The sequence below is a fragment of the Equus asinus genome, chromosome 26, assembly GCF_041296235.1.
Source record: "Equus asinus isolate D_3611 breed Donkey chromosome 26, EquAss-T2T_v2, whole genome shotgun sequence".
Classification (NCBI taxonomy): Eukaryota; Metazoa; Chordata; class Mammalia; order Perissodactyla; family Equidae; genus Equus; species Equus asinus.
In genome coordinates, this window is record NC_091815.1 from 35,501,667 (window position 1) to 35,529,077 (window position 27,411).

The following is a 27,411-nucleotide window of genomic DNA, read 5'->3' on the forward strand; positions in this document are numbered from 1 at the left end:
GGTGCGGACATGGCACCGCTTGGTATGCCATGCTGTGGTAGGCGTCCCACATACAAAATAGAGGAAGATGGGCACAGATGTTAGCTCAGGGCCAGTCTTCCTCAGCAAAAAGAGGAGGATTGGCAGATGTTAGCTCAGGGCTAGTCTTCCTCAAAAAACAAACAAACAAACAAACAAACAAAGGAGCACTCCAACAGAAATATCCGTACTCCAACAGAAAATATCTTAACAACACAAAAATCTCAGAGAGACATGCAGCCACACAATGGAGGGTGGAGAGGCTAGAGTACACCTTGGAGGAGCTGGAACGGGGTAAGAGAGAACTTCACTCCCTCCCCTGAACACTGTGGTCACTGCCACAGGAGGATCCCTGAGGGAAGGAGTCGGGGTGGGGTCATGAATCTGCGGGATCACCCAGGACTCCCTAGGGCCCTTGCAGCCTAGAGGGAAGCCCTCTAACAGGGCAAAAGCTTTTGCACAGGGTGACCTCCTCAAGCCAAGACTCCAGGAGACCAGACAGCGAGAACTGATCAAGAAACTCCAGACTACACACAGGAGAAAGCGCCCCTCCCCCAACCCACCCAGCGCCGTCTCTGCTGAAGACTGAGGGCTCAGAATATGCAGCTCTAGATCCCCATCCAGTGGCGATAGGCTGTAACTGCAACCAAATAATATCAGAATGAGGAAGAGCCCACCTTCCAACATCAGACGCTTCATCAAATCTCCAGACCAGAGAGGAAAAAACAGGCACCCAGACCTCAGTCCTGAGGACACAGAAATATGTAAACTAAGTGGCGATGAATTCAAGATAGCTGTCATCAAAAAACTCAATGAGGAAAGAGAGAAAATAGAGAAACAACTCAACGAGTTCAGGAGCTACTTCACAAAAGGGATTGAAACTGTAAAGAATCAATCAGATACACTAGAAGTGAAAGACACAATGGAAGAGATAAAACAAAATACGGATTCCCTGAATGCTCGAGTGGACATCATAGAGGAGCAAATCAGCGTAATCGAAGATAGACATGTTGAAATGCTCCAGACAGGGGAGGAGAGAGAACTGAAACTAAAAAGAAATGAAGAAAGTCTCTGAGAAATATCCAACTCAATGAGGAAATGCAACATAAGAAATATAGGTATTCAAGAAGGTGAAGAGAAGGAGAATGGAACAGAAAGTGCTCAAAGAAATAATAGCAGAGAACTTCCCAAATCTAGGGAATGAGAGGGAAATATGTGTGGAGAAATCTTCCAGGTCTCCTAGATTTGTCAGTGTAAAAAGACCTACTGCAAGGGATATAGCAGTAAAACTGGCAAAAATGAAAGACAAAGAAAGAATACTCAGGGCAGCAAGGCAGAAGAAAATAACCTACAAAGGAACCCCTATCAGACTTTCAGCAGATTTCTCTGCAGAAACCTTACAAGTTAGGAGAGAATGGAATGACATATTCAAAACTTTAGAAGATAAAAATCTTCAGCCAAGAACACTCTATCCAGTAAAAATATCCTTCAGATATGAGGGAGAAATTAAATCTTTCCCAGACAAACAAAAGCTAAGGGACTTTGTAGCCATGAGACCACCTCCTACAAGAAATCCTCAAGAAGGCCCTCATACCTGAACAAAGAAAAAAAGGGAGAAAGGGTTCACAAAACAGAGTAAGGAGACAAATAGATAGAATCAGAATAGGACAGCAAATATTCAACTATTGGATAAAGGGAAGGAAAATACCAAAAACAAAGACAATCTTGTGACTTTAACCACAAACTCACAACACAAGTTGGAATAAGATATGAGAGTAATAACTTAGGAGGGGAGGAGGAAAGGGACTGAGTCAGTTTAGACTAAATAAATAAGAGGCCATCAGAAAATGGACTATGTTATGCATGAGGTTCTGAATACAAACTTCAGGATAAGCCCAAAACTGAAAAGCAGAACAGAGACACAAAAATAAATAAGGAAAAAACAAAGAAACACATCATGAAAAACTACATAATTCAATAGGTAGACCAAAACACACAGGACAAGAAACAACGGAAATGCTGGAAAACGAGTGACATAATGACAGCATTAAGCCCCCATATTTCAATAATCACCCTAAATGTAAATGATTGAATTCTCCAATAAAAAGACACAGAATGGCAAGATGGATTAAAGAAGAAGATCCAACAGTTTGCTGCCTCCAGGAAACACGTCTCAGCTCCAATGACAAACACAGGCTCAGAGTGAAGGGATGGAAGACGATACTCCAAGCTAATGGCAAAAAAAAGAAAGCAGGTGTCACAATACTCATATCAGACAAAGTAGACTTCAAGATAAGACAGGTAAAGAGAGACAAAGAGGGGCAGTATATAATGACCAAAGGGACACTCCACCAAGAAGAAATAACGCTTATAAATATCTATGCACCGAACACAGGAGCACCAAAGTTCATAAAGCAACTATTAACAAAGACGTAGAGACTAAACAATATGCTATTGAACAAGCAATGGATCACTGAAAAAATTAAAGGAGAAATGAAAAAATATCTGGAGACAAATGAAAATGATAACATGCCATACCAACTCATATGGGATGCAGCAAAAGCTGTATTAAGAGGGAAATTCATCGTAATACAGGCACAGCTTAACAAACAAGAAAAATCCCAAATAAGCAATCTCAAATTTCACCTAACTGAACTAGAAAAAGAAGAAGAAATAAAGCCCAAAGTCAGAAGAAGAAGAGAAATAATAAAAATCAGAGCAGAAATACATGCTATTGAAACAAAAAAGGCAGTAGAAAGGATCACTGAAACAAAGAGCTGGTTCTTTGAGAAGATAGATAAAATTGACAAACCCCTAGCCAGACTTACAAAGAAAAAAAGAGAGAAAGCTCAAATAAACAAAATCAGAAATGAAAGAGGAGAAATAACAGCAGACTCCACAGAAATACAACGGATTACAAGAGCATACTATGAAAAACTATATGCCAACAAAATGGATAACCTAAAGGAAACAGATAAATTCTTAGACTCTTATGACCTCCAAATGCTGAATCAAGAAGAAACATACAATCTGAATAGACCAATCACAAGGAAAGAGATTGAAACAGCCATCAAAAGCATCCCAAAGAATAAAACCCCAGGACCAGATAGCTTTCCTGGGGAATTCTACCAAACTTTCAGAGAGGATTTAATACCTATCCTTTTCAAGCAATTCCAAAAAATTAGGGAGGATGAAACACTTCCTAACACATTCTATGAGGCCAACATCACTCTGATACCAAAACTTGACAAGGGCAGCACAAAAAAGGAGAACTACAAGCCAATATCGCTGATGAACATAGATGCAAAAATTCTCAACAAAATTTTGGCAACCCGAATTCAGCAATACATCAAAAGGATCATACATCATGATCAAGTGGGATTCATACCAGGTACACAGGGATGTTTCAACATCCACAAATCTATCAACATGATACATCACATTAACAAACTGAGGAATAAAAACCACATGTTCATCTCAATAGATGCAGAGAAAGCATTTGACAAGATCCAACAGCCATTTATGATAAAAACTCTTAACAAAATGGGAATCGATGGAAATTACCTCAACATAATAAAGGCCATATATGACAAGCCCACAGCCAACATCATACTCAATGGGCAAAAACTGAGCGCAAGCCCTGAGAATAGGAATGAGACAAGGATGCCCACTATCACCACTCTTATTCAACATAGTACTGGAGGTTTTGGCCAGAGCAATGAGGCAAGAGGAAGGAATAAAAGGAATCCAAATAAGGAGGGAAGAAGTGAAACTCTCGCAGCTTGCAGATGACATGATCTCATATATAGAAAACCCCCCAAAATCCATCAGAAAACTAATAGAAATAATTAACAACTACAGTAAAGTTGAAGGGTACAGAATCAACTTACAAGAATCAGTTGCTTTTCTATACTCCAATAACAAGCTTACAGAAAGAGAACTCAAGACTACAATTCTATTTGCAACCACAACTAAAAGAATAAAGTACCTAGGAATAAAGCTAACCAAGGAGGTGAAGGACTTATACAATGAAAACTATAAGACATTCCTGAGAGAAATTGATAATGACTTAAAGAGATGGAAAGAGATTCCTTTCTCATGAATTGGAAGAATAAACGTAGTTAAAATGCCCATACTACCCAAAGTAATCTACAGATTCAATGCAATCCCTATCAGAAACCCAGTGACATTCTTCACAGAAATACAGCAAAGAATACTAAAATTCATATGCGGCAATCAAAGACCCCGAATTGTTAAGGAAATCCTGAGAAAAAAGAACAAAGCTGGAGGTATCACAATCCCTGACTTCAAAATATACTACAAATCCACAGTGACCCAAACAGCAAGGTACTGGTACAAAAACAGGCACACAGATCAATGGAACAGAACTGAAAGCCCAGAGATAAAACCACACATCTGTGGATGGTTAATCTTCAACAAAGGTGCCAAGAACATATAATGGATAAAGAAAAGTCTCTTCCATAAACGGTGTTGGGAAAACTAGACAACTACATGCAAAAGAATGAAGGTAGACCACTATCTCACACCATACAGAAAAATAAACTCAAAATGGATCAAAGACTTGAAGATACGTCCTGAAACTATAAAACTCCTGGAAGATAATATAGGTAGTACACTCTTTGACATCAAACTAAAAAGGATCTTTTCAAATACCATGGCCTCTCAGACAAGGGAAACAAAAGAAAAAATAAACAAATGGGAATTCATCAGACTAAAGAGCTTCTGCAACGCAAAAGAAACTAGGATCAAAACAAAGAGACAGCCCACCAATTGGGAGAAAATATTTGCAAATCATATATCTGACAAGGGGTTAATCTCCTTAATGTATAAGGAACTCACACAACTGAACAATAAGAAAGCAAACAACCTGATCAAAAAGTGGGCAGAGGAGATGAACAGACATTTTTCCAAAGAAGATATACAGATGGCCAATAAACACATGAAAAGATGTTCACCATCACTAATCATCAGGGAAATGCAAATCAAAACTGCACTAAGATATCACCTTATGCCTGTTAAAATGGCTATAATCACTAAGACTAAAAATAACAAATGTTGCAGAGGGTGTGGAGAGAAGGGAACTCTCATACACTGCTGGTGGGAATGCAAACTGGTGCAGCCACTGTGGAAAACAGCATGGAGATTCCCCAGAAAACTAAAAATAGAACTACCGTACGATCCAGCTATCCCACTACTGGGTATCTACCCAAACAACCTGAAATCAACAATCCAAAGTAACATATGTACCCCTATGTTCAGCACAGCACTATTCACAATAGCCAAGACATGGAAACAATCCAAGTGCCCATCAACCAATGATTGGATAAAGAAGATGTGGTATATATATATGATGGAATACTACTCAGCCATAAAAAAGACAAAATCATCCCATTTGCAGAAACATGGATGGACCTGGAGGGAATTGTGCTAAGCGAAATAAGCCAGTCTGAGAAAGACAAACACCAGATGATTCCACTCGTGTGTGGAGAATAAACAAACACATGGACAAAGAAAACGGTTCAGTGGTTACCAGGGGAAAGGGGGTTGGGAGGCGCACAGGAGGTGAAGGGGAGCACTTACGTGGTGACAGTCAAGAAATAATGTACAACTGAAATCTCACATTCATGTATACTATCATGAACTCAATAATAAATAAATAAATAAATAAATAAATAAATAAATAAATAAATAAAAGGGACCAGCCCGGTGGCGCAGCAGTTAAGTGCGCATGTTCCACTTCAGTGGCCCGGGGCTCGAAGGTTTGGATTCCCGGTGCAGACACGGCACTGCTTGGCAAGCCATGCTGTGGTAGGCGTCCCACATATAAAGTAGAGGAAGATGGGCACGCATGTTAGCTCAGTGCCAGTCTTCCTCAGCAAAAAGAGGAGGATTGGCAGCGGATGTTAGCTCAGGGCTAATCTTCCTCAAAAAAAATAATAATAAATGAAATTAAAAAAAAGATTTACTGATACAAGATTTATGGATCCAGCTTCAAACTCTTGTAAAGTGAGAGAAGCCAGACATGAAAGGCCACATTTTGTACTATTCCACTTACGTGAAATGTCCAGAATAGGCAAATCCATGGAGTCAGAATGCAGAGTAGGGGTTGCAGGGGCCGGGGGAGGGGAGTACGGAGAGTGGCACGGGCACAGGGCTTCTCTTTGTGGTGATGAAAACATTGATGGATGGAACTAGATAGAGGCGATGGTTGGGCATCATTGTGAATGTACTAAAAACCAAGCATTTTACACTTGCAAATGGGTCAAATAGTGACTTTAATTTTAGTGAATTTTTCCTCAATAATAAAATAATACATATAAATAAAAACAACTATATGGAGATACTGATTTTCACCTGCTACTGCCAAAAGTGAAGGTTTTACCCCAAACTGGGTTGCTGAAAGCACACTTTCAGCTCTCTGTGTTGGGAATGTAAACTTTTCCGCCCTAGCTGGAGAACAACGTGGCCGTAGGTCTCGATACAGAAAGAACACGTGATCCAGCTCTTTCGCTGTTGGAATTTATCCCACAGACATAAACGCACACGTGTGACAGGAGATGGAAGATTGCTGATTGCAGCCTTGCTGTTGGTTGAATAAACTTAACACCATGATTTTCCCATGAACAGAAGATGCAGAATCGGAATCCATCCAAACCACGGAAAACTCCACTGTCAGGGAGAAGAATGGGGACATCTGTGCTGTTAACACCAAAGGACCCTTGAGATCCTGTAGGGGAAGCAGTCAAGGTTGAGAGCAGCTTGCAGACACTGGTCACTTCCCGGGAGGAGACCGGGCATCTGAGGACAGACTCTGCGGTGCATTTTGAAATTTGGGACAGGTGAATATATTACTTGTTCAAAAATACTTAAATTAATGATTGTTAGGGAAAATAAAAAGTGGAGGATGGAGCAATTGTCCAAAGGTTGAAGATGAGGGGCCTTGAGAGGCAGGCTCTGCCATGGGAATGTTGCCCTGTTCTCCTTGTGGAGCCGAGGTGGGGTGAAGTCTGAGGGGAGTGAGGAGCAGATGGGGACAGCTGCTCACAGAGGCCACTGGGGCTGAGGGTGGGAGGGACCACTGGGTTCACCCACAAGGGGCTCTCTGGTCACCGGGGTGAGTCCAGGGTGAGGCAGGGACCTGACCCTGCCCTGAGCTGAAAGAGGTTCTGCTCCCTACAGCCCAGGGGGAGCTCTTCCCTACCTGTGTCATCCCCTAGGCAAACACTGATTGCTGGGTTTTCTGAGGAACTTAGGATGAGAAAAGGGGATTCCCATTGCAGTGACAGGAAGGGATGGGGGGAGATAAATGCACCCCCCCCACTTGAAGCCACAAAAATGCAGGAGGGACAGGGCTTGTGTCTTCTAGGTCCCCAGCATGGCCTTCCTGCCCCCAACACCTCAGGGATGTGGGTGTCCTGGCCCCAAACTCATAGGTGATGTTGAGCTGGATGGTCCTTTCCACAGTCACACCAGTTGCAGGGAACTTCGTCTGACAGGTGAGGTTGGCACCGTGGTCCTGGGCCATGGTGGTGAGGGTGAGCGCTGAGGAAAGGAGGGTCCTGGGGCCCAGGGAGGTGAGGGCAGCTGATGTCCAGGAGAAGATAGGGGGCATGCCCTGGTCACAGACCCAGGGCACAGAGCAGGTTAGGTCCCTGGGGCACCAGACTCCAGGATCCCCAGGATGATGATGTGGGATGTATGGGTCATGGTTGGTGAGGAGAAGGGGAGACACGGGGATCAGGAGGAAGGGTCCCAGGTGTGGCCCTTAAAGAAGCCTCAGACTTTGGTTCATCTGCTCCCTCTAAGCCCTGACACACTGTACCCCCAAATCTTGCCACGAGCAGGGTCCCATCCCTGCTCTGCCCCATGTCCCCCATGTCCTTCCCCTATGGCATGACCTGGAGGCCACTCCTTCCTGTCACGCACACAGAGAGGGTTAGATTTATAATTCCATTTTGTTCTATTTGTCTCCACCTGAAAAGTGCATTTCCCATTGTCCCTCCTCCTCTGATATCCAGGGAGCAATTGTAGGGCTGGGAGTCTCCCAAAAGTTGGAATCGGCCCTGGGTCTCTGCCTGCACTTTATGATCTGGGTCATTTGTGGCCACAGGAGCATCCTCACATGGATTTGCCCCTTCCTGGAACCAGTAGCCGTGAGCTGGGGTTAAGTCATTCCAGCCATCCTGTGGGTAGAAGACAGTGCAGGGCACTCGGACACACAGACCCTCCTGCACCATCACTGAGTCCTGTACTTGCAGTCCAAATATTTTGCTCTGAGCCCAGGAACTTGCAGGGAAATGATGGTCCCCACCAAATCAGCCCCCTCTCCGCTTGGCCCACTCACCTGCCTACAGGAAGGGCAGCAGCATCTCCGAGTTGGAGAGTTCTGGATGTCCATTCCATGAGTGAAAAGATAAATGGAAGGCGAGTGGGAGAGGATGCTGTTGTGAGACCCAAGGGAAATGGGAGGAGCCCACAACATTGACCGTTCACAGAAGAGGAACTGCAGGCAAGACCTCATCCCTCTGCAGGAGTGAGTGGACAGCCCACAGCTCAGACACCCTGAGACCCACCCAGAGGGGAGCAGATGAGGATCAGATCCCATGCCCTTCCAGAATCACAGGAATCCCTTCTAACACAGGGACATGGTGAGTCTCTAAGGACCTACCATCTGAGGTGCTTTTCTGAGCAGTGTTGTCTACACCAGGGAGCAGATCCTACCAGGTGTAGGATTCCTTACAGTCCGTGTCATAGTCTTGGGCAGAGGAAAAGAAGGGGGTCCTAGGTGACATGAAGGTAGCAGACAATCATTCATTCATTCATTCATTCATTCATTCTCCAAACGCTTAGTGAGCATCTCTGTGTTGGGGAGGTTGGAGAAAAGAAGGGAGATGACTGACCTGGTCCAAGCCCATGAGATGCTCCCCCCACAGTGGAGTCACTTCCTCCCCAAACACTCAGTCCTGTTGGGCTTCAGAGCTGCAGCCACTGGTGAGTTTGCCGTGTGACCTGAAAGCATAGTGGGTATTTTCTAAAATACTAGTTTGGAATTTTTTTCCTTGTAGACCAAAAATAAAAAGAAAACTCTCTTCAAGTTACACAACTTGAAACTCTATTCCCATTAAACAAAAATGCCCCATTTCTCTCCATCCCCCAGCCCCTAGCAAACACTGTCCCATTTTCTGTCTCTAGGAATTTTCTCCTACTTTAGATCTTTCATGTAAGTGGCATCATAAAGTGTTTGTCTTTTCTGTGACTGTCTTATTTCACTCACATCGTGTCCTCAAGCTTCATCCATGTGGTAGCGTGTGTCAGAATTCTCTCCATGTTAAGGCCGAATAACATTCCACGGTAGGTATACACCACGTTGTGTTTATCTATCCATCTGATGAGGGACATTTGGGTTTTTTCCCCCTTTTAACTGTTGTGATCAATGCTGCTGTGAGCGTGGATGTGCAAGTATCTGAGTCCCTGTTCTCAATTCTTCTGGATGGATGTGCATAAGTGGAATTGCCAGGTAATATGGTAAATCTATGTTTAATTTACTGAGGACTCCCCATCCTCTCAGCATCCCTCTTGTTTTTCTTTACCTTGTTGATTGTCATCATCTTACACTGGCTGTCCGTTTTAACATCTCCAGTCTGGACAGCTTTCACAATCTCCAGTCATTCATACCCATCTGCAGAGTGGTGCCTGGACCCAGTTCCAACGTGAGTGTGTGGAGGCTTCTGCACACCAACAAGCAGGTCTTGGATGCCACCAGGACATGCGAGAGTTCAACTCAACTCTGACACTGTCTACCCAGAGATAGAATCAGGTTCCACAGGTAAAGGGCTCAGTCCCACAAGACCACTCTCCACTTCAGATCAGCAATAAGTCCAGGTTGTTACCTGTACTTCTGATCAACCAGCTACAAACTGGGGGTTCACATGGCCTCCTCCTTTTGTTTGATTTATTTGTTAGAATGACACACAGAACTCAGGGAAACACTTGCTCAGGTTTGCCAGTTTATTAAAGGATATAATCAAGGATACAGATGAGCATCCAGAGGGAAGAGCTGTCTAGGGCAAGGTATGAAGGGAGGGGCACAGAGCTTCCATGCCCTCTCTGGGTGTGTCACCCTCCAAGAACCCTGACACGTTCACCAACCCGCAAGCTCTCTGAAAAAGACTGCCCAGCTGTCCTTGTGGGCTTTCATGGAGGCTTCATTATGTAGTCACGATTGACCGAGTCATTGGCCTTGATTCAACCTCAAACCTTCTAGCCTCCCTGGAAATCAGGGGGTGCTACCAAGTTCCAATCCTCTGATAACATGGCTGGTCCCCCTGGCATCAGCCCCCACCATTGGCTAGGATCCAAAAGTCACCTTAATTAGCACAAACTAGAAATTCCAAAGGTTTTTGGGAGCTGTGAGCCGGGAACTGTGGATGGAGTCCACATATATAAGAGAAATATATATTGGTCACCTGAATGACAAAATACATATTTCTTATAAATTGCAATATTGCAGGAGGCAAGGGGCTTGCCCAAGTAAGGCAGCAAAGAAGGACGTCAGCCCCCAAGTCCTGTCTTCTGGGCTCACACAGAGTTGTCTGCACTGGAGAAGCAGGTCCGACCTGGCCAGCTACCAGAGAGCCAAGGTCTTGGGACCCGCCTGGAAGTGGCCCACTAGAGCTGGGTCTCAGGACGGCCTATATGGGCGCCAGAGGCAGAATAGGGTCCAGATGAGGCAGGAAAAGTAACACACACTTTCACTCACTTCATGCATTCATTCATTAACTCATTCACAAACTAACATACAATAAGACAGATTTGAATCAGTCCTGACCCTCAACTAGCTCAAGCAGTAGGGGAAGACAGACAAGTTTGAAATTTATCCAGGGCAACAGGGAGCCATGGAAGGTTTTCGAGCAGGAAAGGGGCAGGGTCTTATAGATATCAACACGATCCCTTTGTGGCCAGCGTAGGGAAGAGCGGGAAGGGAGAGACTGGAGGACAAGAGGCCAGAGAGGAAACTATTGTGATGTTCAGGAAAGGAGAATCAAATTTCATGGAGACAGCAGCCTTGGTGATGGAGGAAAGAAGAGATTTCGGGCATTTTCTGGAAGTGAAATTTGAAGGGAGGTGTGGAGGGTGAGGGGGGGAGGTGGCTAGAGTGACTCCCAGTGGGGACTAACAGGGGGATGGAGGTGCCATTGTCCAGAGCAGGAGAGATGTACAGGGCTGGGTGGGCAGAAGGTGGTGGAGAAGGCAGCAGAGTTGGCGCCGGGGGTGGACGCTTCACCAAGGAGGAAGAGAGGGCCTAAGCGGAGCTGTGGGAATACACGCATGCACGCACATGCACACAGACACACACACACAGACACACAGACACACCTACCAAACCAAGGCCCACGTTAGTCAAATCATTTAAACCCAGTGAAAAAGGGAGACTATTCAAACGAGCCAAAGAAAAGAGAAAAAGACAAACCATAAACAAAGACGAAAAGTACAAGAGAATTCTCTTAAGAATCTAAGCAAGCTGAAGAATTTGAAGAACTGGAAGAGGAAATATGTCAGCCTAGAATTCCTCACCCAATAAACATATCGTTCGAAACTCATGTAAATGAACATTTGTCCAGACCAATGACAGCCGAGAGAATTCATCCCCAGCACACCTGGGCTACAAGAAATGCATGAAAGATCTTCAGGCAGAAGAGATGATACAATAGAGATGCTGGAATGAATACAAAGAGTGAAGAGTTATTGAAATGGTTAATTTGTGGAACAATATAAAATAGCTCATTTGTTGCATTGAAAAATTCTCTTTAAAATGACTGTTTAAAAAAATAATATATTCTGGAGTTAATCAGTTTTTCTGGGTCTCTCCCATGTATACATGTTATAAAGCTTTGTTTAATTTTCTCCTGTTATTCTGTCTCATTTGAATTTTAATTCGTTGTCCAGCCAAGAAAGACCCAGAGTGGATGGAGGAAATGTCTTCCTCCCCTACAGTTTTGTGACTTGGATGGGATAAAATTTCACTGGCTGGACAATGAGCGCTGCTGGACTGCTGCAGCCAAGAGATCCCGGATCCCTGACGAGAACTGGAAACAGGTAGGAGTTCTTACCACGTCAGTCCCCTGGATCTCTGCCTGCAGGATCCAATGGAAGAAAGAGTGGTGAGTTTTTTTGCTTTTCTAAATTTAGATTAGCAGGAGAAAATTTTGGTGAGGCCAGCTTCTTGGATTCAGCGACTCTAGGATTTGAGTACTCACTGGTTGTAGACCCTTTTCCTCCTAGTGATAGTATTTTTCCTTGTCTCTGTCTTTTTTGTTGTTTGTCATGAGACACAGGAATCTCTCTACAGCCAGTTGTCTGGGCTTTTTGTCTTGTTCTATGTCTTGAGAGGTTGGCTTTGTGATCGTTCTGGTCTCTGCCCTCTGGAGGATGCATGTACCGGCACGCATCTTGGTGGCTAGTCGCGTTGTCTGGGGCTCCGGGACATACTCTTTGTCCGGCTGTGTCAGCTCTCAGGGGAGTTGGTCATAAGGGGTCCCAATTGCTTTCCTAAGGGGCCTTTGCCATCTGAACCTTTGTTGCTTGCTGTGCAAGGAAGGCCTTTACTTTCTTAGACTATTTTTGGGAGTGCACTTTCTGGATGCCTCTTGAATTCCTGGTTAAGCTTATTGGTTGAGTCACTGTTAAGATCCTACTTGTCAGTGTGGCCAGACAATCGATCATTTAAATTGGGAAAACTTCTAAATTGGGGGAAAAGATTTGTGAGAGTTCTCATCATAATTTTTATTGGTACCTATGAAAAGGCCAAATTAAAAAGGAAAAAGACAACCGAAAAAATAATGACTAGCCTTAAGACCCTGACTCAGGTTACAACTGAATTGATGAAATGTAAAAGTGTGTTGATAGGATCACAAAGGTTGGAATGCTTGAGCTGACTTTTTTATAAAGAAGTTATATCAACTTTGCCTGAGTATGTTTTAAAATGTCTGGCTGGGAATAGTTCCCTATCCAATAGTGTAAGACCAAGATCTATTAATAACGTCCTGCCCCTGGGTTCTGTCCCCATGCTGCCCTGTGGTCCTGTGGGCCCTGTGCCCATGCTATTCTCTGAACAAAGGAGCACTACCACCAGAAAAAAATATATGTATATTCTGGGGTTTATAACAATATATCATGGGATTGAGTTACTGGCTTCTCAAAATCATATTAAGTTGAGCATGAAGAAGCAACATATTACATGAAGCATAATTCAAATTCATAATAGAAAACACCTATCTCCTCACATGCCCTCCAGCCCTTTGTGTGGAACCATCAGGAAGAGTGCTGGGGACCAGAGGTGAAGGGTCCTTTCTGGAGAGGAGGCAGGGCCACGTCACGCAGCCCCTCCTGGCTCCTCAGAGCTGTGCCATTGAAGGTCTTGGGAAACAGTGGTCTGATGGATCCTCATCCACTTGTCAGGGTTCTGGAGCCCAGACCTCAGCACCACCTGGAGGAAGGGGCCTCAGTCACACCTTGAAGCCCCTATCCCCTTGGGAACCTCTGAACCTGTAGGGGAAACACAGTTCTGCAATGAGAGACTGATGCTGTGGAGAGGACAAGATGGGTGAAGCCACCCAAGGTGTCCCCAAGGTGTAGGACACCTTGAGAAGGGTTTCTCACCTAGTGTAGTAGATCCAGGTGAGGCCATAGGTGAGAAGGAAGCCAGCCCCCATTAGGGCCCCCCTGAGCAGTGTGAGGACTAGAGGCCAGGTGCCCCGCTGCTCCCCAGAGATGTGGGGGCAGGAGCAGGAGATACCTGTGGGAGAAAAGGGGGAGAAAGATGGAGGGATGAGTTCCCTAAAGTCCACACCTGAGGCTGCTCACGGCCCCACCTAGAATGCAGGTGTCCTGCTGTACTCACCCTGAACAACCAGGTTCACAGAGCTGTGGTAGGAGGCCCCAGGGTGCTGAGCTTGGCAGGTGAATTCTCCTCCGTCCTCTAAGACCACCCGGGGAAGCTCCAGGACCCCAGGGTTTGAGGGTGCGGAGGGGCTCAGGGGCAGACTCCCCCGGGTCCAGCTCAACATGGCAGGAGGGTTGCTGTCGGCAACACAGACCAGGCGCAGGGACTGGCCCTCCTTCACTGGAAGAGATGAGCCGTTGCCAAGAGCTTCAGGTCCTGGCAAGACAGAGAGAACACTGAGCCCAGACCCTCATTAGGGGCTCTCTCTCTGTTTCTCTCTCTGTCTCTCTCTCTCTCTTTTCCTTTCATCATGTAGATCTGTTTCTTCTCTTCCACATCGTGATGAGCTCATACTGTCTTGGCTCAGCCCCAAGGGGACAGGGCTAGGAGCAGGCACTGCAGCCTTTCCAACTGGCCCTTGTGCATTCTCCTGAACCGCCTTGGTCCCCACGCCTCCTGTCTTGGCCATCTGTGCCAACACAGATTCCAGATTTGCCTCTATGAGCCTTGCCATTTTGTCTTTCAATGACGCTTCACTAAGACCGGTCTAGTTTTGCTGTGTCTGAGAGCTCATAGTCTCATTGGTGAGATACCCAAAACCAAGTACTCACAGAGCAATATGACAATATGTCTTGTGATGGGGACAAATTGGGCTGAGGGAGCACTGAGGAGGGGAGTGCACTGAGACTGTCAGGACACGGAAGGCTTCCTGGAGGAGAAGACGTTTAAGAGAGCCCCAGAGTGGGTGGGAGCTGACTTGAGGATGGTGCTGATGGAAGGACCTTGTGGAGGAAGGTACAAGATGTGCAAATACAGCGGAGGTGTGAAACGACCTGCATGCTCGGGGAAAAGGAAATAGTTCTGTGAGGTTTGAGTGAATGGACATGTTTGGGAGTGTTTGTATATGAGGCTGCTGGAAGAAATTATGGGAGATTTAAAAATCAATATTAGAGTGGGGAAAGTCAGAGGCACAAAAGAAAACATTGATAAATGCAACCAGTGGTTTACTAGTAAATGTTTAACAACCAGCTCATTCATGGTGGGGGGAGGCAGGAGTCCTGATCTACACTATTTGCCAATTTCCTTGGTGAATACTCCCATCTTGGTCAATACCAAGCACCAATTTGAACTGAACGTAGAGTTGGGCAAAGATGGACACAGTTGGCTGTTGCCAACCAGTCAGAACCAGCAGCAAGTACACCAATAAGTGCAACTCAGAAGAAAAATGCATGTTTCTGCCTGGAAAAATCTCCATATGCTAAGTCAAAAGGCCATCAATAGACTGGAAATCAATCCTTTCCACTAACACAGAGCTGATGTCTGTAATATGAAAAGAGCCTCTTCAAACCATTAAGAAAAAGTCCGCAAAGAAATACAAACAATTCTTAAACATAATGGAAGATATTCAACCTAGTCACAAAATGACACTGCAACTTAACATGACCGTTAGTCCACTTAGGATCAGTGAGGACGGACATGCTCAGCGGGAAGGGGGCACATTGCAGGCGGGAGGAGAAGCAGAAGCACCTCCATGCAGTGGGATTGGCAACATCTGCAGAAATTACACACACATCCTTTGATCCAGGACTTTCTTCTCTAGAAAATTATCTGACAGACACTCACACACACACACGAGGAATATTTGTACAAGTTATTCATAGCAGCAATATTTGTCTGTGCAGAAGACTAGAAACACCATAGTTTTCCACGAATGGGGAACCAATTAAGTACTTGGTAGTATAATATTCTTCCAATTGGAAAACCATGGAGTCACCAATAAGAATGAAGACGGTTTCCTCTGTACTGATACAGAAGGATCTCCAAGATAGACTAAAGTTTGAGGAAAAGATGAATTTAGTTCACAGAAATCCCAATGTCACTTCCTTAGTGCAAATGTGCCAAGGTGATGTGAGATTCTAATGATGAGGGAACCTGAGTGAGGGATTATGGACACTCTCTGGACCACATAAATCTAAAATTACTCCACATGAAAAGTTTATTAAAAGTAATAATAAAGATGCAGTGCAGTGTGTACAGCATGATGTGTACATGTGTGTGCGTGTGTTCAAATGTACACGCATAGCTTATATCTGGGAAGATAACCAAGAGGGAAGTATACAGTGTTCTGAATACTGTTTTATTCTTACTAAATTTGGCTAGGGACTGAAATGTATCCCCCCATAATTTGTAGGTCGAAGCCCAAACCCCAAGTGTGATGGAATTTGGAGGTATCTGGATGGGTCCTTGGGAGGTGATTGGGGTCAGATGAGGTCATGGGCTATCATGATGACATTGGTGCCCCTATAAGAAGAGACACCAGGGAGCTGGCTCTCTCAGCCCTGTGAGGACACAGCCAGAAGGCGGCCATCTACAAGGCAGGAAGAGAGTCCTCACCAGGAACCTAATGGCTGACACCTTGATCTTGGACTTCCAGCCTCCAGAACTGTGAGAAATAAATTCCTGTTGTTTAAGCCGCCCAGCCTGGAGTATTTGGTTATGGCGGCCCGAGCAGACTGAGGCACATTTTATGCTTCCTATTTTGAACACTAGCATTAAAATGATCCCAGGAGGCTGGAGGAGGAGGGAGGGTCCAGATCCTAAGGAGAATGAGGGCTGGATTTGGGATGAGAATGTGTCCCTGGCATGGGGACAGCACATCCGTTGGACATGGAAGAGGCCATGCAAACCCCCTGAGAGCAGGGCCAGTGGTGGGAGTAGACCAGTTTGTAAGCTGACGATCGAATGGGGGCTTCTCATCTCTACTGTCCCCAAACTTGTCCTGAGCCTTTCTCCCATCTGAGCTCTGAACCCCAGCCTTGCTCTGAAGGGAGGAGACAGACCCCGCTTCCACCACAGCCCCAGAGAGGGGAGGTTACACCCTACCTGTGCCTTCTTTCCGGAACACGCTGATGGTCAGGTTCTGTGGCGCGTCTGGACAGACATAATTGTTCCCTTTTCAGTGGTAGGAAGGTGGGTGTTGGCCCTTTTCCCCAAGAACTTTAGAAATAAGAGCGGGTGGAGTCACGCGCCCTCTTTCCTTCCTCCCCAGAGCCAGGTTGCAGGACCCAGCACCCACTATCCTGGGCCCTGCCTCCCTCTCCCCCACACCCACTGCCCTCAGGAACCCGGCCATCCTGGCCTGACACTCACAGGACACGTTGAGCTGGATGGTTCTCTCTGCGCTCACACCAGCTCCGGGTAAGGTCACTCGACAGGTGAGGTTGCTGCCATGGTCCTGGGGCCCCAGAGTAAGGGTGAGCACAGATGTGTTGGGAGTCTTGGGGCCCAGGGAGGTGAGGGCGACTCCAATCCAAGAGAAGGTGGGGGGCGTCCCCCTCTCGCAGGCCCATGGTGCAGTACAAGTAATGTTGTTGGGTTGGCCAGATTCTAGGGTCCCCTGGGTGTGGATGTCAGGTGTCTCTGCCAGATCTGAGGAGGAGAGAGACAGAGACCAGGCCCAGGAGGTGGGGACCCCAAGTGTGACCCAAAAAGCAACCTCTGCCTCAGGCCAACTGTGTCGTCCACAGCCAGACTCAGTATCCTGTCCACCTGGGTCCCCCTGGGTCCCTCCCTGGATGAGGAGCAGAAACTCCCCTCCTGGCCCTGCCCTGGGGGCCCTCAGACCCATTCATGTGTCCTCTCCTTGACCACATTGCCTACCTACCTGTCACATGCACAGAGAGCTGATTTTCTCTGTAATCATATGGTCTATGAAATACTCTGTCTGCTCTAAAGAAGTACATTCCCTCGTCCTTTTTCTGTGCGTCTGTGATGTCTAGGGAGCAGGTGTACCACTGTGGACTCCCGAGGAGGTGGAATCGGCCCTGGGTCTCCTCCTGCACTTTACGATCTGGGTCGTTTGTGGCCACAGCAGCATCCTGGTGTGGATTTGCCCCTTTTCGGAACCATGAGCCGTGTGTTGGGGTACCGTGAATCCAGTACCTCCGAAGACGGGAGAAGCTGCAGGGCACAGTGACGCACAGGCCCTCCTGCACTGTCACAGACTCCGGCACTTCCAACAGGGATCTGTCATAGTGACCCAGGGACCCTGAAGGGAAATGAGGATCAGCCACAGCCCCCGCCCTGCCCGTCCCCTCTCCCCTTAGCCCACTCACCTGCCCACAGCAGGGGAAGCAGCAGCGGCAGCATCTCTCAGACAGAGGGTTCCAGACGTCCTTCCTGAGTCTGGAAAGAGAAGCGGAAGGTGAGTGGGAGGAGAGCCTGCGGGGAGAACTACGGGAAGCTGGGGGGAGCAGGTGACCTCAGATGTTTACAAAACAGGAACTGTAGGCGGAAAGTCATCCCCCGTCTGCACAGAGCAGGCGGGCACCCCATGGCCCAGACAGCCTGAGATTCCCCCCAGAGAGGAGCAAAAGAAGGAGCAGACCCCATGTTGTGCCCCCATTTTGGGGCTTTTCCTCAGTACCTGAGACTGGACTGACCTCTGAGGACAGCTGAGGAATGGGACAAGGTGAGTCTCCAAAAGCCTCCTGTCTTTTTTGGCCATCGCCCAGAAAAGGTGCTTTTCTGAGTATCGTTGTCTACACCAGGGAGCTGGTCAGCTCCTGCCTCACCCAGGAGAGTCTAGACTCATCTAGAGCCTGGATGTGAGTCCTGCCTGGGTGTAGGATTCTTTAGGGTCTGTGTGAGCATCTGGGGCAGAGGAAAAAAAGGAAGCGCTAAGTGAGGTGAAGGTGGCAGCCATTCATTCATTCATTCATTCATTCCCCAAACACTTAGTGAGCATCCCTCTGTTGCGGAGGTTGGAGGAAAGAAGGGAGATGACCAACCTGGTCCATGCCTGCGAGATGCTCCCACCCAGTGGAGTCACTTCCTCCCCAAACACTCAGTCCTGTTGGGCTTTAGAGCCGCAGCCACTGGGGAGTCTGCTGTGTGTCCTGGTAGGATGTTGGTTATTTTCTAACAATAGGAGTATGGAAAATTTTTTTGTTTTTGCTTATTGTATGTGGATTCTTGAAATTGCAACGGCATCTTGAAAATTATAACCATGTAGCATCTTCATGGAAAACTTCAGGGAGAGCACATGTCCTAGGAGCCAGTGCACAGGAACTTCTTTTCCCTGAATGCTGCTGTTCAGTGTTGTGTGGACTGGAGCGAATTTTCTTAGATCCTTGCCGTAGAGATGAGCATGTCCGGTCGTGAAAACCAACTTCTTCTCACAGTTGCAAGTGTCTCACAGGGTGTAATATTTCCAGCAAACACGAGTGGAACCTACAGCCACAAGTAAAATTTTGGGTACAGGTCACGTGGTTTTGTGTCTCACTCTGTGTCTTGCGGGTCTGGCAAATCCTTGACATCTGCGACATAATCGCATTTGCCGCCATACATTCGTATTATCTTTTAAATACAGTTGGGTCTAGAGAACTGTTCCTTCGACTTTCCTCGCAGAGAGAGATTTTGCACCATCATTTGATCTATGTGGAATTGAGTCTCCACTAAGTAAAATAATACCAGTTTTAGGTTGTTAAAAAGAGTAAGAATGTGGCAGAAAGTGGAAACCCCGATACAATTGCTTTCACAGTCAAGGAACTTACATCATGCTCATGGACTGGAAGGTTCTGTGACTTCTCATTGTTTTTCTTTAAAAAACTTTATAATTTACATAATACAAAATGTACCGACTTGAAAATGACATGTTTATGGATTTTGACAAATGTATACAACCCAGTTATGACTCCACAATCAGGAGACAGAACGTCTCCACCACCCCGAAAGGATAACCCACAACTATCGCAGCTCATCACCTCCACATCCACCTCCACCCCAGGCAACCACTGACATACTCTCTGTCTGGATGAATTAATTTTGTCTATTTGAGAATTTCCTAGAAATGCACTTATTTGTCTCTAGATTCTCTCACTCAGCATGGGATTTTTGAAATGGATGAAGTTGCATGTTTCTGTAGCTCACAATGTCTGATTACTAAGTAGCATTTTATTATGTGGATATTCTGTAATCTTTCATTTATTCTCCTATTGATAGACATTTGAGACTTTCACCAGCCTGTCCCTCCCCTCTGCTGTCCACACCGGGAAAGCAGGCACTGCCTGGCCAATCACAGGTTCTAGATGCCCCGGAGGGTCAGTTCCACCAGGTGTGGGACTCAGGAGGGGCCAGTGGGTGAAACTCAAGGAGTGAAAGATGGAAAGGCTCCCCCCACCCCCAGGTAAAGGAAGCGATGATTAATGAATGATTGAGCATGACAACCACATCTTGGAGTCAATGGGACAATGTGACAGACTTTCTCTCTGTCCTTGAGAATGTCTCTAACACCTGAGGAGGCAGAGCAACCCCAGGCCCTTCCAGCTCCTGTTGGGACAGTGTGTGATGGTGGAAGTGCAGGCAGGGGCTTGTAGGACGCCCGATTGCTCTGTGCAGCCAGAAGGTGAGCTCCCAGGTATAAATGACAGAGTGGACGGGGCCAGGATTCTGGGGGTGTCGCAGGATATAACCCCTACACATGGTCCTGGGGCTTCCTGACCTGCTCACAGCCCCCTGCTTCAGGCACACCTGGTGTTGAATGCACAAGTCAGGCCTGAGAGCCGGGCATTTGGAGCAAGATGACAGCACAGCGTGGCGCTGGGAGGAAGCCTCAGTTTTGGAAGCAGGGGTTATGGCCCTTCTCCCCTCCAAGCCTCAGTTTCCTCATCTGTCACATGGAGGGATCACAATTCTCAGCTCTCGTCTGTGGGAGAATCCAATACGAGAAAAAAGCTCGATGTTTTCTGCAGACATGTCTGGCCCTGCCCATTCCTCAGTGGCCATTCTGAGTTCCACCCTCAGCAAGAAGCTCCTGGTGGTCAGCACTGCCCTGCGGCTTACTCATCTGAGGCATCCAACGAGGGGGTCGGGGTGGGGGCTCTGCATCCAGATGGCCCCGGGCTTGAGTGTGGCTCCCTCGTGCCCGCTGTGCTGCTTTGGGAAGGGGCTTAAGCGCTGTGCATAGTGAGGTGCCAATGCACACGGGGTGTTATGTCCTGAACTGCGTCACCCTCAAACTTCATATGTGAGGCCCTAATCCCCAGGACCTCGGCACTTGCCTGTCTTTGGAGATGGGGGAGAGGTAATTAAGTTAAATGAGATCGTTACTCTGGGCCATAATCCAGCAGGACTGGTGTCCTTGTTAGAAGAGGAGGTTAGGACACAGACACGCAGAGAGGGAAGACAGTGTAGAGACACAGGGAGGAGAAGGCGTCACCCGAAGCCGAGGAGAGAGGCCTCAGGAGAAAGCGGACCTGCAGAGTCCTTGCTCTCGGCCCTGCAGCCTCCAGAACTGCGCGAGAACGAATGTCTGTTGTTTCAGTCACCCAGTCAGTGGTGTTCTGTTACGGCAACCTGAGCGGATTAATGCAGGGGGTCACCAAGAAGATTCAGTCTGTTCATGCAAGTGAAGTGCTCCAGGCAGCCTGGTCCGGCCCACAGGGGACACAGTCCACGCAGTGGCCAGTGGTCAGTCTGCAGGATGGAACTCTCTGAGGATGGGAGGAGAAAAGGGAAGGGAAAGGTTTGACAACTGGAGGAACCTCTGCTGCTCCTCCGTGCACCAGCTCTGGACTCTGCAGGCTCTTACTTCATCCCGGCCACACTTCCTCTCCTCTCCTCTCCCCAGCACAGGACAGACTCCACGGGCCTCTGCTGGGGCTGGTCCCCTTGTTGGCTGAGCCTGTTGCTGCTCTGGCACCCTGGGTGCCTGTCTCCCTTCTGTTGAGTGGAGTGTCCCAGGGGGCTGGGCTGAGGTGAGACCGACCCTGGAGGAGCACCAGCTGGGGTCAGGAGTGGGAACAAGAGACACAGTCACAGCCCGGTGTGGTGAGGGCTGACCTGTGGGGAGGACGGGGCTGTGGGAGACCGAGGAGGGAGTGAGGAAGTGCCTGGAGGATGGCACAGGTGCACAGAGGGTGGAAGGTGAGCAAGGTTGTCTTGAAACTAAGTTTATACGTCCAGAGAGCAGGACCAGAGCCAAAGACGTTGGTGTGAGCAGACAGGGAGTCCCCTGTAGCTCCAGCTGCAGCCCCTGAGGCTCTGCGTCAGCTGGTTCTTCAACCTTCAGCTCCAGGTCCAAGGAAGTCTGAGCCTGAACTCCTCCAACACCTCTCCTCTTCCTCCTCCTCTTTTGGGGAGGGGGTGGCCACCCTGAGCTGCTTGATGAGCTCTGCAGCTGGCGTTGCTCCTCACTGTCCCCAAAACATCCCCTCCCACTCACTTTCCATTTCTCTTTTCACACACAGAACCATCCATCTCAGAGATGCTGCTGCTGCCCCTGCTGTGGGCAGGTGAGTGAGCCAAGGGCAGAGGGGGCCGGTGGGGTGGGGACTCTGTCTGACCATCGATTCCCTGCAGGTTCTGGGGCTCAGAGTGGAATATTCCAGCTGCAACTACGGGAGTCAGTGACGGCGCAGGAGGGTCTTGGGGAGGCGAGTATTGAGAGCGCCTGCAGTATTGAGCCCTGACAGATCAATAATCACTCTAAGTGTAAATGGATCGAATTCTCCAATCAAAAGACACAGAGTAGACCGATGGGTTAAAAAAACAACAGCTAACAATATGCTGCCTGCAGGAAACACATCTCAGCTCTAAAGACAAACACAGGCTCGGAGTGAAGGGATGGAACATGATACCCCAAGCAGATGGCAAGCCAAAGACAGCAGGTGTTGCCATATTTGCATCAGAGAAAGCAGACTTCAAGGTGAAAAAGAGAATGAGAGACAAAGAGGGGCGGTATATAATGATAAAAGGGACATTCTGCCGAGAGGAAATAACACTTATGAATATATATGCACCTAACACAGAGCACCAAAGACAAAATCTTGCCATTTGTGACAACGTGGGTGGACCTTGAGGGTATTATGTTAAGTGAAATAAGCCAGACACAGAAAGACAAACACTGTATGATTTCACTCATATATGGAAGATAAACAAGCACATGGACAGGAGAACAGATCAGTGGTTAGCAGAGGGGAAAGGAGTTGGTGGAGGGAAAAAGGGGTAAAGGGGCACATATGTATAACAATGGATACAAACTAGACTGCTGGTGGTGAACATGGTGAGGTCTACACAGAAACTGATAAATACTAATGCCCACGTTAAATTTACACAACGTTACAAGCCAATATGATCTCAATAAAAAAACGTTGCAACTGCAGCCGAGGTGTGTAATGACTCTGTATCCTCATGGGAAAATAACTCGTGCTGTGAGGTTTAAGAGAATGAGTGTGTTGGGAAGTGTGTGTATATGAGGCCAGCAGAAGAAATTACAGGAGATTTAAAAAACCAGATTAGAAAGGGGGCAAAGTCAGAGGCAGGAAGGAAAATATTGACAAATGCAACCAGTGGTTTACTCGTAAATGTTTAACTGCCAGCTTACTTAGGGTTGGGGTGGGGGGGGAGTCCTGACCTGTGACATTTACCAATTTCCTTGGTGTAAATACTCCCACTTTGGCCAATTTCAAGCACCCAGTTTGAGGCCACTGAACCCAGACTTGGGAAAAGATGGACACGATTAGTTCTTGCCAAACACTCAGAGCCAACACCATTACACCACTAAAAGCCACTCAGAAGAAAAATGTATGTTTTTGCCTGGCAAAATCACCACTTGCTAAGTGAAAATGCCATCAATAGACTGGAAATCAATCATTTCAACTAAAACACAGCTGATGGCCTTCACATGAACAGAGCTTCTTCAAATAACTAAGAAAAAGACAACAAAGAAGTACAAATCCTTCTTAAACATAATGCACAAAATAAAACTGCAACTTAAAATGACAGTGAATCTACTTAGAATGTCAGCGAGGTAGGACATGCTCAGCAGGGCAGGGGGCATATTGCAGGTGGGCGTGCAAACAGAAGCACCTCCGTGCAGTAGGATTTGACACCATCTGTAGAAATTACACACACCCCCTTTGATCCAGGACTTTCTTCTCCAAAAAATTATCTGACAGACACCTGCACACGTGGGGACTGTTTGTACAAGTTATTCAGGGCAGTATCATTTGTCTGAGCAGAAGACGGGAAACACCATAGTTTTCCACCAACGGGGGACCAATTAAGTAATTTACAGTATAATGATCTTCCAATTGGAAAACCATGGAGTCATTAGTAAGAATGGAGAAGGTTTCCTACGAACTTGATACAGAAGGATCTCCAAGACAGACTGAGTGTGAGAAAAAAGCAAGTTTAGTTCACAGAATAGAACCAATGTCACTTCTTTAGTTGTGACAAATGTGCCAAGGTGATGGGAGATTTTAACAACGAGAGAAGCTGGGTGCAGGATTAAGGAAATTCCCTGTGCTATGTAAATCTAAAATTACTGCACATGAAAAGCTTATTAAAAATAATAGTAAAGATGCAGAGCAGCATGTATAGTATGATGTGTACATATGTGTGATTTTAAGTGTATATGCACAGGTCATATTTGGGACGATAACCAAGAGGGAGGTACACAGGGTTCTGAATACTGATTTCTTCTTGCTTAGTTTTGCTAGGGACTGAACTGCATTTCCACCTCATCCTTATGTCAAAACACTAACCCCCAGTGTGATGGAATTTGGAGGTATCTGCATGGACCTTTGGGAGGTGATCGGGGTCAGATGAGGTCATGAGAGTGGGGCTCCCATGATGACATTGGTGACCTTATAAGAAGAGACACCAGGGAACTGTCTCTCAGCCCTGTGAGGACACGGCCAGAAGGTGGTCGTCTACAAGGCAGGAAGAGTGTCCTTACCAGGAACCAAATGGCAGGCACCCTAGTCTTGGACTTCCAACTTCCAGAACTGTGGGAAATAAATTCCTGTTGTATAAACCACACAGTCCAGGGTATTTTGTAATGGCAGCCTGAGCAGACTAAGGCACACTTCATGCTTACTATTTTAAACACTAGCATTGACAAGATCCAGGGAGGCTGGAGGAAGAGGCAGGGTCCAGATCCTATGGAGAATGGGGCCTGGCTTTGGGGCAAGGATGTGCCCCTGGCACGGGGACAGCACATCCATTGGACGTGAAAGAGGCCATGCAAACCCCCTGAGAGCAGGGTTATTGGTGTGGTGAGACCAGTTTGCAAGTTGATGAGCAAGTGGGGGTTTCCCACCTCTGCTGCCCCCACACCTGACCTGAGCATTTCTCCCATCTGTGCTCTGAAACCCAGCTCTGCTCTGAAAGGAGGAGACAGACCCTGCTTCCACCACAGCCCCAAAGAGGAGAGATTACACCCTACTTGTGCCTTCTCTCTGGAACAGGATGATGGTCAAGTTCTGGGGAGCATCTGGACAGACAGAAATAATTGTCCCCTTTTCAGTGGCAGGAAGGTGGATGTTGGCCCTGTTCCCCCAGAACTTTAGAAGTAAGAGGAGGTGGACTTGGGTGTCCTCTTTCCTTCCTCCCCAGAGCCAGCTTGCAGGACCCAGCACCCACTACCCCAGGCCTTGAGTCCCCCTGTCCCTCCCCCACACCCACTGCCCTCAGCGACCTGGCTGTCCCGGCCTGGCACTCACAGGACACATTGAGCTGGATGTTCCTCTCTGTGCTCATCCCAACTCTGGGTAAGGTCACTCAACAGGTGAGGTTGGTGCCGTGGTCCTGGGGCTCTGGGGTGACGGTGAGCACTGAGGTGTGGGGAGTCTTGGGGCCCAGGGAGGTGAGGGAGACCTCCATCCATGAGAAAGTGAAGAGTGTCCTCCTGTTACAGGCCCATGGCACAGTACAGGTAATGTTCTTGGTGTCGCTAAATTCTAGGGTCCCCTGAATGTGGACATCAGGTGACTGTGTCAAGGCTGAGGAGGAGAGAGATAGAACCAGGCCCTGGAGGTGATGACCCCAAGCGTGACCCTAAGAGCAACCTCTACCTCAGGCCAACCATCTCCTCCCCAGCCAGCATCAGCATCCTGTCCTGCTGTGTCCTTCTGGGTCCCTCCCAGGATGAAGAGCAGGGGGTCCCCTCCCAGTGCTGCCCTGGGACCCCTCAGAACCCATCCATGTATCCTCTCCTTCACCTCATTCCTTACCTGTCACATGCACAGAGAGCTGGTTCTCTCTGTAACTATATCTCAGAAAAGACCCTCTCTCCACCCTAAAGAAGTATGTCCAGAGTCCCTCCTCCTGGCGTCTCTGATGTCCAGGGAGCAGTTGCAGATCTGGGGGTCTCCAAGAAGGTGGAATTAGCCCTGAGTCTCCTCCTGCACTTCACGATCTGGGTTGTCTGTGGCCACAGGAGCTTCCTGGTCTGGACTTGCCCCTTCTCCAAACAGTAGCCATAAACTGGGTCAGTGTTACTGTCATAGGCCTGGGGATGGAAGATAGTGCAGGGCACATGGACACACAAGCCCTCCTGCACCGTCACAGACCCCTGCACTTGCAGCTGGAATCTCCCATCCTGAGCCTGGGACCCTGTGGGGAAATGGAAGTCAGCTCGAGCCCCCTGCCCCACCTACTTCCTCTCCCCTCAACTCACTCACCTGCCCACAGCAGAGGGAGCAGCAGCAGCAGCATCAACATCTTTGGGGACAATTCACAGGGCTTTGATGTCACAGGACCAAGAGGAAGCCCCAGCAGGAAGCCCAGGCTGTGGTGAGAAAGGTGACTGACCGCAGAAGAGGAACTTGATACCCATATGCTAGTGGAGCTGGTGTGGTACTTGGAGAATTATGATTTCTACTTTCCACATGGGGTCCTGATAAGGGTTGCACAACAAAAAAGAGGACCCAACCCAGAGCTTTGGGCTCCTTGTCCGTGGCTTCTGCCTCCCACAGTGCTGTACACATGAGGAAAGCAGGCACTGCCCATCCAATCACAGCTTCTAGATGCCCCACAGGGATAGTCCCGCCAGGTGTGGGACTCACGAGGAGCCAGAGGGGGAGCTTCGAGGTGAGAAAAATGGGGAAGTGTCCCTCTACCTCCGTGTGAGGGAAGTGGTGATTAATGAATGAATGAGCACAACAACCACATCTGGAGCATCTACTCCTTTCAGGGGAGTGAAGTCAAGGGGGACAATGAGACAGCCTTTGTCTCTGTCCCTGAGAATGTCTCTAACCTCTGAGGAGGCAGAGAAACCCCAGGCCATTCCAGCTCCTGTTGGGACAGTGTGTGATCGTGGAAGCACAGGCAGGGGCTTGTAGGAAACCCGATTACTCTGTGCAGCCAGAAGGTGAACTCCCAGTTATAAATGGCAGAGTGGATGGGTAAGGATTCTGAGGGGGTCACAAGGCAGGAGCTGGAGAATCCAAAGGGATGTTCCATTGGGGCTGAGACAAGCCCAGGAGCAGGGGAAGGGCTTTCCAGACACCTTTGAGGACTCCCTGTGTGTTCCATGAACTCCGCTCGCACCCCTATGGGATCCTCACAGCAGGACCAAGGGGGAGCCCCAGGGACAGAAGCCACTTAGTATCTGGGCCTCCCACACTGCTGTCACCCCAGAGCCC

At 47.7% G+C, this 27,411-nt stretch overlaps 1 protein-coding gene, 1 long non-coding RNA gene and 1 pseudogene across 3 annotated transcripts; 1 reads left to right on the forward strand and 2 right to left on the reverse strand.

Moving 5' to 3' along the window:
• Window positions 1-10,024: 10,024 nt before the first annotated feature.
• On the reverse strand, window positions 10,025-18,207 carry LOC123281229 (sialic acid-binding Ig-like lectin 14). 2 transcript variants are annotated; one of them, XM_044759911.2, is made up of 7 exons: window positions 18,097-18,207; window positions 17,646-18,029; window positions 17,132-17,410; window positions 16,865-16,912; window positions 13,940-14,197; window positions 13,699-13,834; window positions 10,025-13,584 (listed from the first exon to the last, which is right to left on the reverse strand). In XM_044759911.2, exons 1-7 carry the CDS (start codon window positions 18,128-18,130, stop codon window positions 13,545-13,547), a joined length of 1,179 nt encoding a protein of 392 aa, XP_044615846.1. In that variant the 5' UTR covers window positions 18,131-18,207; the 3' UTR covers window positions 10,025-13,544. The 2 variants fall into 2 exon arrangements, with proteins under 2 accessions (XP_044615846.1, XP_070354736.1); XM_070498635.1 differs by lacking the exon at window positions 17,646-18,029 and having other exon boundaries at window positions 18,097-18,182.
• On the forward strand, window positions 18,173-23,143 carry LOC139042145 (uncharacterized). The gene is made up of 3 exons (XR_011498438.1): window positions 18,173-18,452; window positions 22,231-22,275; window positions 22,343-23,143. It is a non-coding gene; the product is annotated as an uncharacterized lncRNA (long non-coding RNA).
• A 1,518-nt stretch (window positions 23,144-24,661) lies between these two features.
• Window positions 24,662-26,488, reverse strand: LOC106822302 (myeloid cell surface antigen CD33-like; annotated as a pseudogene).
• Window positions 26,489-27,411: the final 923 nt, after the last annotated feature.